At 36.1% G+C, this 17,941-nt stretch overlaps 2 protein-coding genes across 2 annotated transcripts; both read left to right on the top strand.

Annotated features, from left to right (window-relative positions):
* The first annotated feature begins 1,365 nt into the window (after nt 1-1,365).
* LOC132553757 (ribonuclease kappa-A-like) lies at nt 1,366-5,527 on the top strand. Its single transcript, XM_060218028.1, has 2 exons — nt 1,366-1,493; nt 3,064-5,527. The coding sequence occupies exons 1-2, from the start codon at nt 1,416-1,418 to the stop codon at nt 3,289-3,291; spliced, it is 306 nt and encodes a 101-aa protein (XP_060074011.1). The 5' UTR covers nt 1,366-1,415; the 3' UTR covers nt 3,292-5,527.
* Nucleotides 5,528-12,893: 7,366 nt separating this feature from the next.
* On the top strand, nt 12,894-17,512 carry LOC132553767 (3-ketoacyl-CoA thiolase, mitochondrial-like; the record flags this gene model as incomplete). Its single annotated transcript, XM_060218040.1, has 5 exons — nt 12,894-12,926; nt 13,970-14,145; nt 14,589-14,717; nt 16,663-16,779; nt 17,365-17,512. Coding segments are annotated over exons 1-5 (586 nt in total), but the record flags the coding sequence as incomplete, so codon positions are not given.
* Between the last annotated feature and the right edge of the window lie 429 nt (nt 17,513-17,941).

Below are 17,941 nucleotides of genomic sequence, written 5' to 3'. Positions count from 1 at the left end.
CACCGACACCTAGTTTTACCGACACTGTCTTCACCTACACCTGATTTTACCGACACTGTCTTCACCGACACGTGATCTTACCGACACTGTCTTCACCTACACCTGATTATACCGACGCTGTCTTCACCGACAACTGATTTTACCGACACTGTCTTCACCGACACCTGATTTTACCGTCACTGTCTTCACCTACACCTGATTTTAAACACATCTGACTCTTCAGGCATTTGACTTTTAAAAACGTGAATTTACTGACACCTGACTTTACAGAAACGTAACTTTACTGATACCCGAGTTTATAAACCACTGACTTCATGAAATCTTTTAGAATTAAATATGAAAGGATTTGGAAGGAAAAATTAATAAATACCAATTAATATACCATATCGTATAGCGCACCACCGTTTCTTTCCTTCGTCTTATTTTCATCACGAAATCGATTTTCAAATGACGAAACATTGTTCTGGAAAAGAAAAAACAGAAACTTGTGTATCGTGGTGTAGGGCCGGCGAAGCAGAGAAAAATTGCAAATTTTACAGATGGTATTTAATATTCAATGATAATTAAGTTTTAGTAGGTCGATTTTCATCATATCATACACTCTGTACTGACAAAACACAATTCTGTGACAATATAGTATATATTCATTTCTTTGAATCATATCGTTGAAAACTTTTCAATCTTCGTAATATGAAAAGTTATACTTGACCTCATCGAACAAAGAAACTATGCGAAATCAGTCATCTGATGTGAACTTTCCAAATACCCTCTCGCGGTTTTCATTGTTTACATTAATAGATGCAGTCGCCTCTTTGTGGACATGAAGTAGCATGCAATTGTCCAGACTTTGTTGTGTCATTGTTGATCTCAGATAGGTTTTGTTTTATCATGCCTAGTAATTATTTGTAATTTACATTTACTATTGTCATCATCACAATTTGAGCAATTTTACAAAAAAAAACATGGTTGAAAACAAAGGGGGGGGGGGGGGGGGGGTGGCGGCCAAAGGTGGCACCCAGACCCCCTGCCTTAATTATGTATGGGAGCCCCCCCCCCCCCCTCCCATGTCAAATTGCTTCCGCCGGGCCTGTGGTGTGCCAAAGATGTCGGGATTTAAGAGGGTAACTTTTTGATGGAAATGAAAAGATTTTTGTATCAAAACATTAGAATTTTAAAAAAATGACTTCAAATGTAAAATACTGTTAACCTCAAAAACACGTATATTTTTATGGCAAATGGAAAGTTTAATTAGCACATCAACTGTGTTATTTTTGCTGTCGTTGGTTTTTAAATTTCAAGAAAATTTGTGGTCTATCACGTCTTACTCCGAGGTAGTCGTCACATGATTCAAGGTGAAGGTCGTCGTACACTTCCTGATCTTGGAGCTGAAGGAATTTGACAGAATTGCCTTTGAAATGGTGTCGTGTCCGCTTTGTGGTCCCAAACTGTCGATATGCTGCACCATCATCAGCATATGGGGTGTAGTTATGTTGGTGAGTGATTACAACTTCATAACTTTTGTTAATATATGACATAACGATGGAATGATGAACACGTCGATCGGTCTATCACAAGATCGCGGTCGCGTGGAAATGTGGACTTGTGGGTATCGAAGCTGGTATTTTATAGTTTGGTTATGGCGAGAGAACATACTTCTCAGCGTATCTATCCTTTTTAGCTAAAATCAGCAAAGCCCAGTGGTGTAAATACATTTCAAATTTTCAAAATTACAACTTTCAATTTTAAGCCGAGTGGAGTCAAACTTTTGCCCCGTCCCTCGGTCTGGCTCTGGGTCGAACATTGTTGTTCTGCCTTACTAAAGAAAGCCTTTTTTCTAAGCAAAGTATTTCCTTTGGGCTTACTTTGATATCAAGAGACTTACGTCATCACTCAATTAGTATTCTTCTGCATCCTGCAGCAGATTATATCAAGAGAATCGGGACTGGGAGCTTGCAGACGAGGTCGTTGTATGGAAATCCAGCAATGCTCAGTTCCGACGTGGCCAATACAAATTATATATACATAAGTAATAAGTAAACAATGGACGCAGGCAAAACAAATGCTTTATATCCATATCTAAAATTATATGATGATCAGGAGATGTTTCCTATAAAAATTCTAATATTCTCAGTTATTATATATAGTCAATTAAAAGCTAAAAAGCATAAACAATTCACTATTTTCAAGTTGAAATGACATTAAAAGTTTCCTCTTTATATATTGTTTCTGGGAAGGCGATCCACGGACACGGTATACATAATCCTCCATTTCATTGTTTTCTTTCTGCTTCGCTTCCTTGTATAATGCCTTCTCCGGTTCTCTTTCACAATGTGTTCAGTTGTTTCTTATCCTATTGAGGAAAGTTGGCTATGATTTCTTATTTTTCTGATATTTTTAAAGATTCCTTTCTTTGTGAATAGTTACTCCTTAAAGTTGAAATTCAGAAAATGGAAAGATTGATGTATCATAAATCACATGTAAAATTGTTACACAATGTTGTCATACAAGTCATATGACATACAACTGACATTATTTATGAAAGTTGTAATATACAGTAAAATAGATTTTTGGACACATCTAATAATCTGAAAATAGAACGGTTTAAGTTTTAAGAGGATTTTCATGTTTTTTTAAGCTTCTGAAAAGCTATTACAATTCTTCAAAACAATAAAAAAGAAACACAAACTGAATTTTCAAATTTCTTTTGCTTTATACTTAATACGACCTCCAGAATGTACTAGAACTCTCCATATGGATCACAATGAATGCCCCTCCCACACTCACTGCTGGGCAACTTTGGGTCCTTCCTGTGGCAGAACATGTGTTAACAATTGAATGCTATTCCAGCTACGAGGCCTGGTAAATTTCATGATAGTTTACCAGTATTATGATCACAATTACTTACCAGTTAGTATTATTAGACAGGAAAATATGTAACAATTGTGTTATTTAAAATATTACAACATGTTGTCATATTTATCTAAATGTCAGAACAAATATCACATTGTTTGTATAGACTTGTATTTCACAGTCCTTATGTGAAGTATGATTGTGTATTAACAGGCTATACTTGGAGCGTTCTTCCAAATTCATAGCCCAGCGCTGTTCGAGGACATCCCGAAAGATGAAGATGAATGGAAACACCAGAATTACAGCATGTCATATGTTCATGAGAAATACGAACAAACTGCCCTCAACTGTTTTATCGCCGCCGGTATCTACGTTTTCTTTTTCTTCTTTTCCTGTTGTCAGCAAAGAATGCATGCAAGAGCCAGTTATGAAATGTCCTAAGCCTGCGGTAAACAAGTTTGGAGCCATGTTGGATCATGTCTTACTACCAGTTATAATATAGAATTAAACGTCTATCATATTTATTTGTGAAACAAATTCAAACACAACATTTAGACATCCAGAAAGTTGTGAAACCGTGGAAATCACAAAACGTTTAGACATTCAGCTAAATATCAAATAGTTGAAATAAAAAAAATATTTAGACATTCAACCAATTGTGAAATGGTGGAAATCCAGATTTACAAATACATTTTATATAAGGACACGGAACATCTTGTTGTGTTTAGGAAGTAAAATTAACCTGAATCTTTCTATTGATTTAGAATCTGGTTTGTCTATACCTGGTCTTCAATTTATAATGTTACGGTTATAGTCATGATTTTGATGAACAACAATTTGATTAATGTATTGATAGAAAGAAATGCTTGATTACAATGTCGGACAATACATTCCATAATCATTGTTTCCTGTATAACCAAACCCAAGATTGTCATGATTATTATAACTACAAGTCTTTACATAGTTAATGTTATCATACATATACCAACATGGTGTTACAAATATAAGTTTGTATGTCAAACTAGTTGTACAATCTTAAGTTTGTATGTCAAACTAGTTGTACAAACTAATTATAAACTGTAGTTAACATTTTTCAGTAATGATACAAACTTTGATAGTTTACTTAATTTTTATCAAACTAGTTGTACAAATCATATGTTATGTCAAAACAGATGTCATTATAATTTGTACAAATAGATTTAGTTAATATGCCTAACAACATAAGGAAACTAAACTTGTGGAGAAATTTTGAAATCCTAGTCTGTGGTATCAGTCATTAGAGATAGATTTCTATTTGTTATACAGTGCTGTACATTTATAAACATTGCTTGATGTCTCAGTTTTACTGATCAAGGGGATGCCATGTTGTATACTGATTTTGGATACTGAGAATGTTCCATTGTAGGGATAAAGAGGGGACATTTCATTGATTACAGCACATCTGCAAGATTAAAACCAAATTAGTAATATTACAATTATCATTATATGGAAATGTGCCTGTTAGTTGATATTAAATGAGATTTTAGCTCAATTAATAGCGTTATTATTAAATTCAAAGGGAATGTTAAATGTTTCTAAAACTATCTATATTTAGAAAAAAGTTATGCCCCTTCCCAAAAAAATGAATCTACATTTATCTAAATGTAAGTTATAAAAAAATATGGCAGATTTTGGTATTAGGTAAATAGAACAAATACTTGATGAGAGAGAAACTACGAAAGTCCTAATTGTATAAAACTTATAGATGTGATTTAGAATACTGAATGTGGTTGTATCATTATATCAATATTAACCCAGACTGGTGTAGTGTATTAATTTGTAGTGGTGAATGAGAGGATGTGTGTGAAAAATTCTTTTGTTACTTCAAGATGAATTTTAATATAGTATCATGTTGCTGAAAACCAGATTACAGGGTAAGCCTTACATTGGAGTATTTTCCTGCTTTTCTACAATGTTTTAACAGATCATTCTAGTGTTAAAAGCTGTTGAGCTAAAGATAGTTATCTTAAAGTCCAGATCTGTAAGTTTTCGAAGTTATTGTCATCTCATGATCTGGCACAATTAAGTTTCTATGTATTTTTCTAAGTGGTTGTATTAACAGTAATTTGAATGTTAAATAGAAATTGAAAATAAAAGTCTTGTATTTAACTTCTTTAGGTGTTGTAGTACTATTTCCAGTTCAATAAAGCCCGAGTTAAGGAAGCTCACTTCTGGACTGATCACCTATATATCAGTTGGATTTTGTGTATATTTATAATCTGGACTGGAATCTTTGATAGTAACTAAATGTAATAGATCAAAAAGATTTTTTTGGATTAAGAATCAGAAGTGCAGTATATGAAAAGGTTTGATAAAGTCATGTATTAAATGCTGTGCATGTACAATCCATATAGATGTAATCTAGGCTCTCCCAAACCCAAATATATATGGTGAAATATGTTATTTCATAGAACGTTTCTTTTATCACTGAATGTGAGGGATATGTGGTGGTGATTTATGTTGTTATTTTGTATCTATTTAATTCTGTGATGACATTTTGATTTCATAAGGTGTCGTGATTTTGACAGATCTGTTGGAGAGGGTATGACTGTAATTTGTGTAGGTAAAGCAAGGTTGGTTAGGTACAATATTGTGATCAATCATTTGTAGATGTAATTAAATCATTTACTAGAACATGTTGACGTGTTTATCTTTGTTATTTAAAGCCCATGTACATGTAACTATGAGTCATCATTCAATATTTAATAACATTTTCATGAAAAAATCTACAATAAAATTTAGTTAAAAAGATACGAAAGATAGAAAATGTATGAAGCAAAGTTACATATTTCGTAGCTTTAGACTGAATCTTCTGAGATTGTACAAAAATACACACACAAGTGAATAGAATCTTCTGAGATTGTACAAAAATACACACAAGTGAATAGAATCTCCTGATAGAATTTAGATACAGTAGAGTCAAACCAAAAAATTATAGTCATACAACTGTTTTGCCCTTCAAGGACTCGTCAGTGGTGCAGAGGACATACACTTTAAACTTTAGCAGACGACATAGAAACATCCAAAGAGAACGAAAAAAAATTGTCAAAATCTAGATAGGAGTTTTGGCCCATTATTAACTGAGCACAAGACAGTGATGATTACGTAAGTCACAAATTCAGTTTTGAAGTGTCACTGATATTGATCCTGGTCTTTTCTACACAGAGTTACATCCCTTTGTTTTCGAACTCTTGGTATCATTACACTTTGTCAAGTATTTTTGCATAACTGAGTACATTATGAAGTATATTTATTTGATTGAATTGTGCCAAACTGTGAAAGGCCAGTGTCATTTGTTTGACAGTTATCACACCGGATAACGCCTCTCTAGGAAAAGCATGTGTAATCCAGTACAATGGTGCTATCATGTTATTAAGAAAATAACAGTAATCAAAAGTGAAGATATCACTTTGTTGAAAATTTCACCAAATGATCAAATGGTGCGATTTGGCAGGAATCGCTTTCAATCAAATCTAAATTGATAATTTGATCCTTAGAATGATGTGGCACAAAATTTTATATATTCAAAAAAATGTGTGTCTTGAATATTTACCTAAATATAATTTTTCATATTTGTCCCTGTTAGACAGATATTTGTAACAATCAAAATAGTTCATAAGATGTCAAATCTAACATCTCTTGATGATTTATTTGGTATATTTACTATGAAGTGATTGTTTACATAAATGATACAATTGTGCCATCTTATATTTCCATGAACTAGCTACTCTCTCCCTCCCTCCTACTCTCTCTTTTTCTTTCTCTCGGTCTCTCTCTCTCTCTCTTTCTCTCTCCCTCCCTCCTACTCTCTCTTTTTCTCTTTCTCTCTCTCCCTCCTACTCTCTCTTTCTTTCTCTCTCTCCCTCCTACTCTCTCTTTCTTTCTCTCTCTCCCTCTTTGTGTGTCTCTCTCTGTGATGCCCATTTCAAAGCATCCTCGATACTCCAGGGGTTACAAGCACTTCCGCTCTCTGCACCGTTTGTCAGGTTTATTGCTATACCATCTGACAGAGTGAAACGAGGGGCTGTAACTGTGGGATATCGGAATTCCCAGGGACATGGCAAAGCTGAAGGCACAAGCGAAGTAATTTGATTGGTTCCAGGAGAAAAGAATGACCAATTACCGGCTGATACGCTCTTTTTCATGATTACAAAGAAGCGAAACCCAACATTTAAAATATAACGTTATTCGACCCGAGATTCGTTTGATGTACATCAAAGTATCAAACCAGTCTTTTCGTCTTGTCCACAAGGTGCCGCACATGGAACCTTCAATTTTGTCATAACTTGTTCCGGGGATGAAGAGAGCGAGAGTGACAGTAGCCCATGGAGTATCGAGGATGCTTTCAAAGTTACAAGCATCAATCAAAACGGTCCACTGATTACGGCACAGTTCATATCTATAGCTACCGGTCCAAATGAAATTTGTTTTAACAAGAATGTAAAGAAAATATAGACTCCTATTCTCACTATCATCTTCAGCCAATCTACGTCAACTTGACTCTGTTACACGTGATTGGTATCAAGCTAAACACTTGTGTTTTTAGACAAACATGTCACCATAGGTTACCGTTCAGTTATCTCACTAACATATGTCACAAAGTTATTGGAGTCAGAGACTTGTGTGTTATATACTCTGACAGGAGCACGTAATTACTATAGTGATATGAACCGCACGGTCTTTAAGGGTTGTAGGGGACAAGGGGCATTTTAATTTCATGATTTGCAGTATGGATTACTATTTCAAAACTCGGCCAGTCTCCCTCATCCAAGATCTGGCTTGTAGTCAAAGTTAAAAAAAAAGATATTTTGCATTCGACAAGGTTTCTCCTAGTTTACTGAATTACTGCAGTATTAGAAACGGCGCTCTGGACTGGATTTCTTTTTCCTATCAAACAGAGCCTTATCTGTTGTTTAAGATGTTCCATCCATGATCAGTTGAACATCTTTGAAATTTCAGTCAATTTCACTCATTTTTGGCCCCGCGCATCAGCCCCTGAGGGTCAGTCAAAGTCAATATGTGTATCTCATCAAGTTGTCAGCTTACACTAATAAAAAAATTGTAACCAAATTTGAACTATTTCTGAAAGAAAATAAACAAATTATGCTCAAAAATGTAATTTTCCTATATAGTATATGGCAATTTTTACCCCCTCCCTAAGGGAAAATGTGAGACCCTGAGGTCAAGAAATTTACATTTTTTATAAAACACCGCAAGACACTTCCATCCATGAAGAGTACTTGATTCTATCATACCTGGATTTGAGAAGATTTTGACACTTTTTAGTCCCGCCCCTCAAGCCCCCGGTAGTTGGGGACCATATGATTTACAAGTTTGATGCGCTGTATAAGTTTTTTGTAGAATGTCATTGAAACCAGTTCAGGAGTTTTCCAAAAGAAGTTGAAAATGTTAAAAGTTTACGACGCACGTCGCCGGACAAAACGGAAACTAAAATCCACAAAACATCTTCGTGTAAATTGCAGGCAAAATGGTATCAATATATACTGAAGAGCAAAATCAGAGATATCTTTAATAATTTTATTAAGAACCATGTTTACAAAGCTTTATTAGTACGTCCAAACATATATTACAGTTGTTTTTTGTGGTATCCTCGCCAATATCGTAAAATCTAATCCTTCCGAGAACGTCAATAGCGTAACACAACAGCTTGGTGACAGACACGACACAATCTTGACAAAATACAAAAATATTTATTTTATGACACGTATCACACAACGTACAAACATCAGACCAGCAGAGCTGTAATTATTATCATTATTGTTATACGTAAAGTTGTAAAATAAACAAAACAAAGCTTTCAATAAACATCGGTCCCAGGAGTTACAATCACTTTCGCTCTACACACCCCTGGAAAATGTCATAGCAAAACTCAAAGCACAGGCATAGTCATTTTATCGGATCCTAGAGAAAAACCAAGGAGAAAAAAATTACCAATCACAGGCTGATACGCCCTTTTTTCAAGATTACAAAGAAGCGACACCCAACTTCATAGCCATTACAATATACTGTTACGTGATCTCGAGCTTCGTTTGATGTACATCAAAGGATCAAGCCAGTCTTTTTGTCCAGTCCACAAGATGTTGCACAAAGAACCTTCGATTTTGCCATGACATGTTCCAGGGGTGTAGAGAGCGAAAGTGATACCCCCAGGGGTATCGAGGATGTACATAACGAGAAATTCTTAATAAGATACACTGATTTGTTTTGTGATGTTTTAGAACATTGGAAAACACACAGAATTTACACCAGAAAGGTTAACTGGTAGCACTAAAGATTCAGTGGTACGCTGGCAGGACGTAAACATGACAGGTGGTTTGGCCAGCCGCCATCTAGTCCTATAACATCAAAATATAAAGAAATGGTAAAGAAAATAGCTTAGAATAGACTTTTAAAAACAAATAACAATAAACAAGTACACAAAGACTACAACAGTAGGCTAAATGTGTGTCTCAACATTTATATAACAAGGAATTATCATCACTTGTCATGGAAATTAAACAAACTTCTTCGGTTTGCTAAATGACTGGTTAAAAATCAAAGTAATCTAAGAACTACAAAAAAATGGGGTCATGAACATATTAATGAGCATTGGTAGAGTTCATCATCTCGGGTACTCAACAATCTACTTAAGAAAACTTTATAGTTGTCTCCCCGTGGTAAACTGTTCCACATATGAGCGTTCTCCCTGTGGTATCTCATTAGGTAAACTGTTCCACATCGGGGCGTTCTCCCTGTGGTATCTCATTAGGTAAACTGTTCCACATCTGGGCGTTCTCCCTGTGGTATCTCATTAGGTAAACTGTTCCACATCGGGGCGTTCTCCCAGTGGTATCTCATTAGGTAAACTGTTCCACATCTGGGCGTTCTCCCTATGGTATCTCATTAGGTAAACTGTTCCACATCTGGGCGTTCTCCCTGTGGTATCTCATTAGGTAAACTGTTCCACATCTGGGCGTTCTCATAGTGGTATCTCATTAGGTAAACTGTTCCACATCGGGGCGTTCTCCCAGTGGTATCTCATTAGGTAAACTGTTCCACATCTGGGCGTTCTCCCTATGGTATCTCATTAGGTAAACTGTTCCACATCTGGGCGTTCTCCCTATGGTATCTCATTAGGTAAACTGTTCCACATCGGGGCGTTCTCCCTATGGTATCTCATTAGGTAAACTGTTCCACATCGGGGCGTTCTCCCAGTGGTATCTCATTAGGTAAACTGTTCCACATCTGGGGTAAACGTTCTCCCTTCCACATCGGGGCGTTCTCCCATGGTATCTCATTAGGTAAACTGTTCCACATCTGGGCGTTCTCCCTATGGTATCTCATTAGGTAAACTGTTCCACATCTGGGCGTTCTCCCTATGGTATCTCATTAGGTAAACTGTTCCACATCTGGGCGTTCTCCGTTCCACATCTGGGCGTTCTCCCAGTGGTATCTCATTAGGTAAACTGTTCCACATCTGGGCGTTCTCCCAGTGGTATCTCATTAGGTAAACTGTTCCACATCTGGGCGTTCTTCCAGTGGTATCTCATTAGGTAAACTGTTCCACATCGGGGCGTTCTCCCAGTGGTATCTCATTAGGTAAACTGTTCCACATCTGGGCGTTCTCCCAGTGGTATCTCATTAGGTAAACTGTTCCACATCTGGGCGTTCTCCCTGTGGTATCTCATTAGGTAAACTGTTCCACATCTGGGCGTTCTCCCTATGGTATCTCATTAGGTAAACTGTTCCACATCTGGGCGTTCTCCCTATGGTATCTCATTAGGTAAACTGTTCCACATCTGGGCGTTCTCATAGTGGTATCTCATTAGGTAAACTGTTCCACATCTGGGCGTTCTCACTGTGGTATCTCATTAGGTAAACTGTTCCACATCTGGGCGTTCTCCCTGTGGTATCTCATTAGGTAAACTGTTCCACATCGGGGCGTTCTCCCTGTGGTATCTCATTAGGTAAACTGTTCCACATCTGAGCGTTCTCCCTGTGGTATCTCATTAGGTAAACTGTTCCACATCGGGGCGTTCTCCCTGTGGTATCTCATTAGGTAAACTGTTCCACATCTGGGCGTTCTCACTGTGGTATCTCATTAGGTAAACTGTTCCACATCTGGGCGTTCTCATAGTGGTATCTCATTAGGTAAACTGTTCCACATCGGGGCGTTCTCCCTGTGGTATCTCATTAGGTAAACTGTTCCACATCTGGGCGTTCTCCCAGTGGTATCTCATTAGGTAAACTGTTCCACATCTGGGCGTTCTCCCTGTGGTATCTCATTAGGTAAACTGTTCCACATCGGGGCGTTCTCCCTGTGGTATCTCATTAGGTAAACTGTTCCACATCTGGGCGTTCTCCCAGTGGTATCTCATTAGGTAAACTGTTCCACATCGGGGCGTTCTCCCTGTGGTATCTCATATGGTAAACTGTTCCACATCGAGGCGTTCTCACTGTGGTATCTCATTAGGTAAACTGTTCCACATCTGGGCGTTCTCATAGTGGTATCTCATTAGGTAAACTGTTCAAGATCTAGGCGTTCTCCCTGTGGTATCTCATTAGGTAAACTGTTCCACATCTGGGCGTTCTCACTGTGGTATCTCATTAGGTAAACTGTTCAAGATCTAGGCGTTCTCCCTGTGGTATCTCATTAGGTAAACTGTTCCACATCTGAGCGTTCTCCCTGTGGTATCTCATTAGGTAAACTGTTCCAGATCTGATCGTTGTCAGATTTACTATTGGTATCGGTACTGTATCTATCATACTGATATTACATAAAACTTGGATTTTTACTAAAAGATCTTTTGAAAAGATTAGAAAAATTGGCCATTGTCTTGAACCATTAAACGCGTAAAAAAATCAAGTAATTTCTAGTCAAAACATTCTTAACTGGAGTAGTATAATCATTTTCCATAAAGCGCAGAACTCTCTTTCTTTTTCGAATACTAAAAATGCCAGGCTAGAGGACAAAATCGAAAATTTGATAAGATAAAGGATTTGCAAATGATGAATTTGCTAAATTTTGAACTCGGTTGAATAGGGACCTTTCCACATACGTTGGATGAGTAAGAACCTTGAAGTCACTATCAATGTCTACCTCTGATAAGGTAACACTGTTCTATGGTTTAATCATCTGTTCCCCGATAGTAAATTCATTCAGATGCCCCTGTGTTTTCCTCCCAATACAGATGACCTGAAACTTTTCGAGGTTGGCCTGCATGCCATTGTTCGAGAACCGTTTAACTAAATTTTGTTTTCATCCTCCTAGAAGACAGAGTGTTGCAACGTGCGTAATTGTATGGGGAACCAGATTTTAAATCAGAGAAATGTCGTTTAAAGTTATATTCAGATAAGAGGCCCAAATATTGAACCTTGGGAGACCTCTTCCTTTAGCCACTCCCAACCGCTGACCATGGGACCGAGTCTGAATGAAGCAAATCTTTCAAGCCCGTAGGACTTATCTTAGACTGTTAATGTAGCGGTCCCGTCCATTAGTTTAACCGTTCCGCCACAGATACTAGCTATAGTTTTAAAATCCCTACAGACATGTGTACAAAAAGCCCACGAACTCAAATATTACACGTACAGTAACCCAGGAAACTGCCGTTCCGACCCAAACTGATTCTGATGTAACTGTGGATGAATTTAGATTTGTAATTTGAGAATATATCTTTCAAACGGTGTGATATCATAAATTCATTTATACATGTAGTCTTTAAAAACAGCAACAAAAATCAGCACGTGAAATTTATTCTTCTCTTTTTTTTAAAGGAAGAAGACAAATAAGTTGAAAGTGGACAATTCCAGTTTTAATAGGGAATTTCCTTTACGAAGGTTTTAAACAAGGAACATTATTTCGAACAGATTCTGAAAGCAATCGACAGTCTCGCCTTACTATTACAGGTACATGTCAAATTTCTAATTCGAATGCGCCCTCTTTTTGATTTGCCTATCGAACACGACGGACAATTTCCCAGGGAGCCAATCAAAGTCCACCTTTTTACTGAAAAGTTTCAGCATGGCGCTGTCAAGAGGTAAATTTCATTTCGCCGGTTTTAAACAACCTCATGGTGAAAATAGATAAGCAAACATGTATACATTAACAGTCCTATGTCTCTATCGGTGAAAGTTGTAGTTGTTTTTAGTTACATTTTACAGGATTTACTCTCACGGAGAAAAAATGACGCAAAACAAATATCTGGACTTTGACCCTCCAACATTTTAAGCCATTCAATAGTACAAGACGACAAGAACAATGCACAACCCTCTAGTACTGTGTTTGCGTATTCTTATGACTCGCACAATCGTAGCAAATATTTTTTTAGGGATATATGATTTCAAGAGAGGGTCCAGGGGCGAAACCCCGGTGGGGAGAGTGGGGGCTGGGGCGAAGTAAAGCAAAAACAAAAGAAAGAACAAATATATCGCTACTTACGCATACATTATTGTTATCACACTCACTCATATTCAGGTGATCACTGATATAACAAAGGTGTTTCCAAAAACCAAATTACAAAAAATTAGACTATCTACATTTCCACATGTGTGATAAAGACGTACATGGTTTTGTGTTATGGATAACACCCGAAGAAGAACCTTCTCTGGCGATAGATTTTGATTTTGTGTTTGTTCACTAATTTTAAGCTGTAAAAGGCCAGTTCTTACCCAGGTTGCTATGAACTTCCTAAGCCCATTCACCTCAATGGAAACCAAATCATTTTTCAGCTATTGGCAAGAACATCACAGTTTCTAACAAAAAAATATTGATAAATCAGAGTGTTGTATCACATAACTGACATGAATCACTTGGAAACTTGCTCAGCTTTTTAATGCTATCTATTCAAATATGGTTTTATTCATATTTAAGTCTGAAATTGGTTTACTATCTATGGTGTCATTTCAGTTGTAATTTACATAAGCATGCATTTTGTGTTATAAATATCAAAAGTTGACATGTGGATCACAATCTCTTGAACTGTTTACCTGGTATGTGTATATCAAAATGTCATAACATTAACACATTATATATTACTAAAAAATTTGAAATTCTGAAAATATATTCTGTTTTAATTTCCAGCTGTTAATGGTGTGTTTATTGTGGCTGCCAAACGGACGGCCTTTGGGACATTTGGAGGCAAGCTGAAAGGCATGTCTGCTACTGCAATGATGGAACAGGCATCTCAGGCAGCGCTGGCTGCTGGTAATGTCAACCCAGAGAATGTCAGCTCTGTTATCATTGGAAATGTCATACAGGTAAAATATCTTCAATACTTCAACAAACCGAATGTCGTATTCCTCACTTTTTTAATGATAGTATTAACAGAAAAAAAGGGTTTTTTTGCATCCCTTTAGAGAGTATTTGATGCTGAAACATGTTGCCTGCTTTACAAAATACCTCACCTCTTCTGAATTGTGAGTTTTGTCAAAGAGACATTTATGAAATAAAATAGAATTGTCTCATAGAGGTGATACATGAAATATAGGTTATTCACTCAATTTTTTTTGTGCTTTTTAATTTTGTTAATTTTACAAAAGTTAATTTAGTTTGTAACAATTTAAGACTAGAATGACAATCAATGATTATAATATAGCCTACATGTAGTCAAGTCATATTTCACAGATGCACCAAGTCTATCACATTGGTCTGAGGTTTGGATGATATTTGTATTAAGTTTGTATTGAATATTTAAAAACAGTCGTCGACAGATGCTATATACCTAGCAAGACATGTTGGTCTGAGGTCTGGTGTCCCAGAGGCTGCTCCATCCCTTTGTGTAAACAGGTTGTGTGGGTCTGGCTTCCAGGCAGTTATCAATGGAGCTCAGGTATGTAGTAATGGAACATCAAACTTTTATAGAAATATTAAACTATAGAAGTATTGAACTTATGTAGACATAGAAAACTTATTAAGAAATATTAAACATATAAAGAAATACTAAGCATATGTAGAAATATTTGACTTCAATAGAAATATTAACTTTATGTAGAAATATTAAACTTATGTAGAAATATTTAACTTCCATATAAATAGCAAACATGTATGTAGAAATATTTAACTTATATAGAAATATTATAGAAATATTAAACTTATTAAGAAATGTTAAACATATGAAGAAATATGAAGCATATGTAGAAATATTCAACTTCAATAGAAATATTAACCTTATGTAGAAATATTTAACTTGCATATAAATAGTAAACATATATGTAGAAAAATTTTACTTAGATAGAAATATTAAACTTATTAAGAAATATGATACATAGAAAGAAATATAAAACATAGAAAGAAATATTAAACATATATAGAAATATTAAACCTGCATAGAAATAGTAAACATATGTAGAAAAATTAAACTTGAATAGAAATATTTAAATCATATAGAGCTAATTAATACGAAACTTACATAGATATAGTAGACTTGTGTAGAAATCTTAAACTTGTATAGAAATATATCATTCACTTTTACAGGAGCATTTTTATATGGTACTAATATCAGTAATTTATTTTAAAAACTTATATGTCTTGAGTATTCACCTGTCCTGTCACTTTAGAATGAAATACTTCATCATGGCCATTTACTGAGGAACTATAAGTCTTCAAACAAAAAACTGTATTATCATAAAAGTAACTGTTTTTACACAGAAAAGAACCTAGTATGCAGGATGGAGAAAGTTCATCTTAACAGCTTATGATGATATTTGACTCCTTTTTTTTTAGTTCACCATCATCAGATGGTTGGCCATTCTAATCACTCTACATCTGTGGTCCATCCAGAAAAAAATTCTTGTTTTCGCTATTTCTTGAGAAGTACTGGATGGATCTCTTTCAGATTTTATATGTATATTTCCCTTTGTCCCTAGTTTGTCCCTAGTTGTACCAATTTAATTTTGGACTGATAAAAAAAACAACATGGCTGAAAGGTGGCCATCTTGGATTTTGACTTTGCAAATTTGTCTTTGCTGTTTTTTGAGAACTACAGCAAAGATCTTTCTCAAATGTCTTGTATAGGTTCCTCTTGGTCCCTTGTTGTGCCTGTTTGATTTTTGAACTGATCAGAAAATTTAAATGGTTGACAGGCAGCCATCTTGGATTTTACCTAGTAAAGTTTGTTATTCCCATTTCTTTAGAAGCACTAAATGGATCTCTCTCAAGTTTCATCTGTTGGTTCACTTTGGTCTCTAGTTGTGCCTGTTGATTTTGGGACTGATGAGAAAAAACGAAATGGCTTTCAGGTGACTGTCTTGGACTTGGCAGTTAAAGATTTAAAGATTATTATCACTATTTCTGCAAAGGAATGTTCCAATTTCCTATCATTAAGACCAAAAAATAGATGAGAAGAGAAAAGATCCAACTTTCAAAGAGCAAATAAAGATCAAAGAATGGTGGGCGCCAAGATCCTGCTGGGATCTCTTTGTTTTGTTATGTAGTCATTGCAGGATACAAACCAGAGATCATTATACAGTCTCATAGAAATAAAAAATATCAATGTGCCACCATGGTATTCAATGCTTCAGTCTCATGATTACACAGTTCTCACAGCCTTTTTTTTTTTTTTTCCAAAATTATTTATTCTTTGCCAAATAAGCAGCAAACAGAAAGATGCGTTTTGTACCTATGACAATGTTGATTTCAACAGATCAAGGTTTCATTACATAATTAGTACATTGTAGTTATTGATTAGTAGTTATCAATAATGATAGTTCTATCAGGAAGTTTTCCTTGCTGGGTTTTTTGGGGGGTTTCATTTGATCATTTCTAATATGTTACAGGAAATTATGCTCGGTGAGAGTGAAATTGTTCTTGCTGGTGGAACAGAGAGCATGAGCCAGGCACCATTTGCAGTCCGAGATATCCGCTTTGGTACTACCTTGGGAAAACCCTTGCAGGTTTGGATCCAGTACATTTCCTGTAGTGGTTTTGACTAAACTAGACAGTGTAGAACACAGAACATTGTCTCCATTATTTGACCATAAACATATGTCATTATATAAGGTAACATTTCATTTAGTTTTGATTTTGGAGTTGCTCCCCTTTGTGCTGATTCTCATATGAAGAAGTTTATATTTAATATCCTTCATCAAACAAAATATCTTTTTGTTTTCTGCTACCAGGAACTAGAGCCAATGCCATGATTTTTATTTTTTTGTAAATGTTTGTGGCGTTCCTGATACTTGGATACCTACCTGGTATACGGGGTGTTTGTGGAACCAGGAGCAAACAAAGACCGATATCAATCGCAACAAGCTTGGTGTAAGTTGTTAATCAATTTATCTATGTGGACTTCAGGCGAAACCGGTCGACGAACCAATAAATTGATTAACAACTTACCCCGAGCTTGTTGCGATTGATATCTGTCCTTTTTTTGTTTTCTGCATCCATTCATTATGATTACCAAAATATTGGTATTCACAAAATTGTCCTGGAATTATTTCAGTGATATTAGTAAGCAATGTGTTTTGTCAATGTTTTAGTTGGAAGACACATTGTGGGGTGGACTTACAGATACCTACACTAAAATGCCAATGGCTATCACAGCTGAGAACCTGGCCATGCAGTATAACATTAGCCGTGAGGATTGTGACACGTATGCCCTGCAGTCACAGACACGCTGGAAAAATGGTTAGTGTTAAAACCTTGTATATGCATCACTGAGGAGACAGCTTTATTTTTCTGACTTGACTCTAAGCACAAACTCTATCCACCCATTTTTAGAACACTTGAGACAAAGAAGCAAATGCTCTTCATGGATGGAAAGGTCTGATGGTGTTTTACCAAAACTGTGAATTTCATGACAACATAGTCTCACATTTCCCCTTGGAGATAGGGTAGTTTACTTTGGAAATTTTTATGCTAAGAGCATTTTCAATGCTCTTCAGCATGTTGCTGTCGCCCCTGGCCCTGAGTATCAGTACTTCGTTTTCATTGGTTCATAAATCGAAAGTTTACTCCTACTCCATCTGCCGGACATTACCGTAATCATTGGATTATCGCCCCTACAAGTTGCTGATCCTAGTCATTAAATGAAACAACCTTATCGACATTTTCTTC

The sequence above is a fragment of the Ylistrum balloti genome, unplaced genomic scaffold, assembly GCF_031769215.1.
Source record: "Ylistrum balloti isolate Yb309-2 unplaced genomic scaffold, AGI_CSIRO_Ybal_v1 Utg370348, whole genome shotgun sequence".
Classification (NCBI taxonomy): Eukaryota; Metazoa; Mollusca; class Bivalvia; order Pectinida; family Pectinidae; genus Ylistrum; species Ylistrum balloti.
The sequence above is the reverse complement of the archived record's forward strand: the minus strand, read 5'-3'. Positions and strand labels throughout refer to the sequence as shown.

Bases quoted from the DNA above. Each gene is read 5' to 3' on its own strand.
- LOC132553757 (XM_060218028.1), top strand. From the start codon at position 1,416: ATGGTGTCGTGTCCGCTTTGTGGTCCCAAACTGTCGATATGCTGCACC. The intron at 1,494-3,063 runs GTGAGTGATTAC...GTGTATTAACAG, and splicing joins TATGGGGTGTAGTTATGTTG to GCTATACTTGGAGCGTTCTT.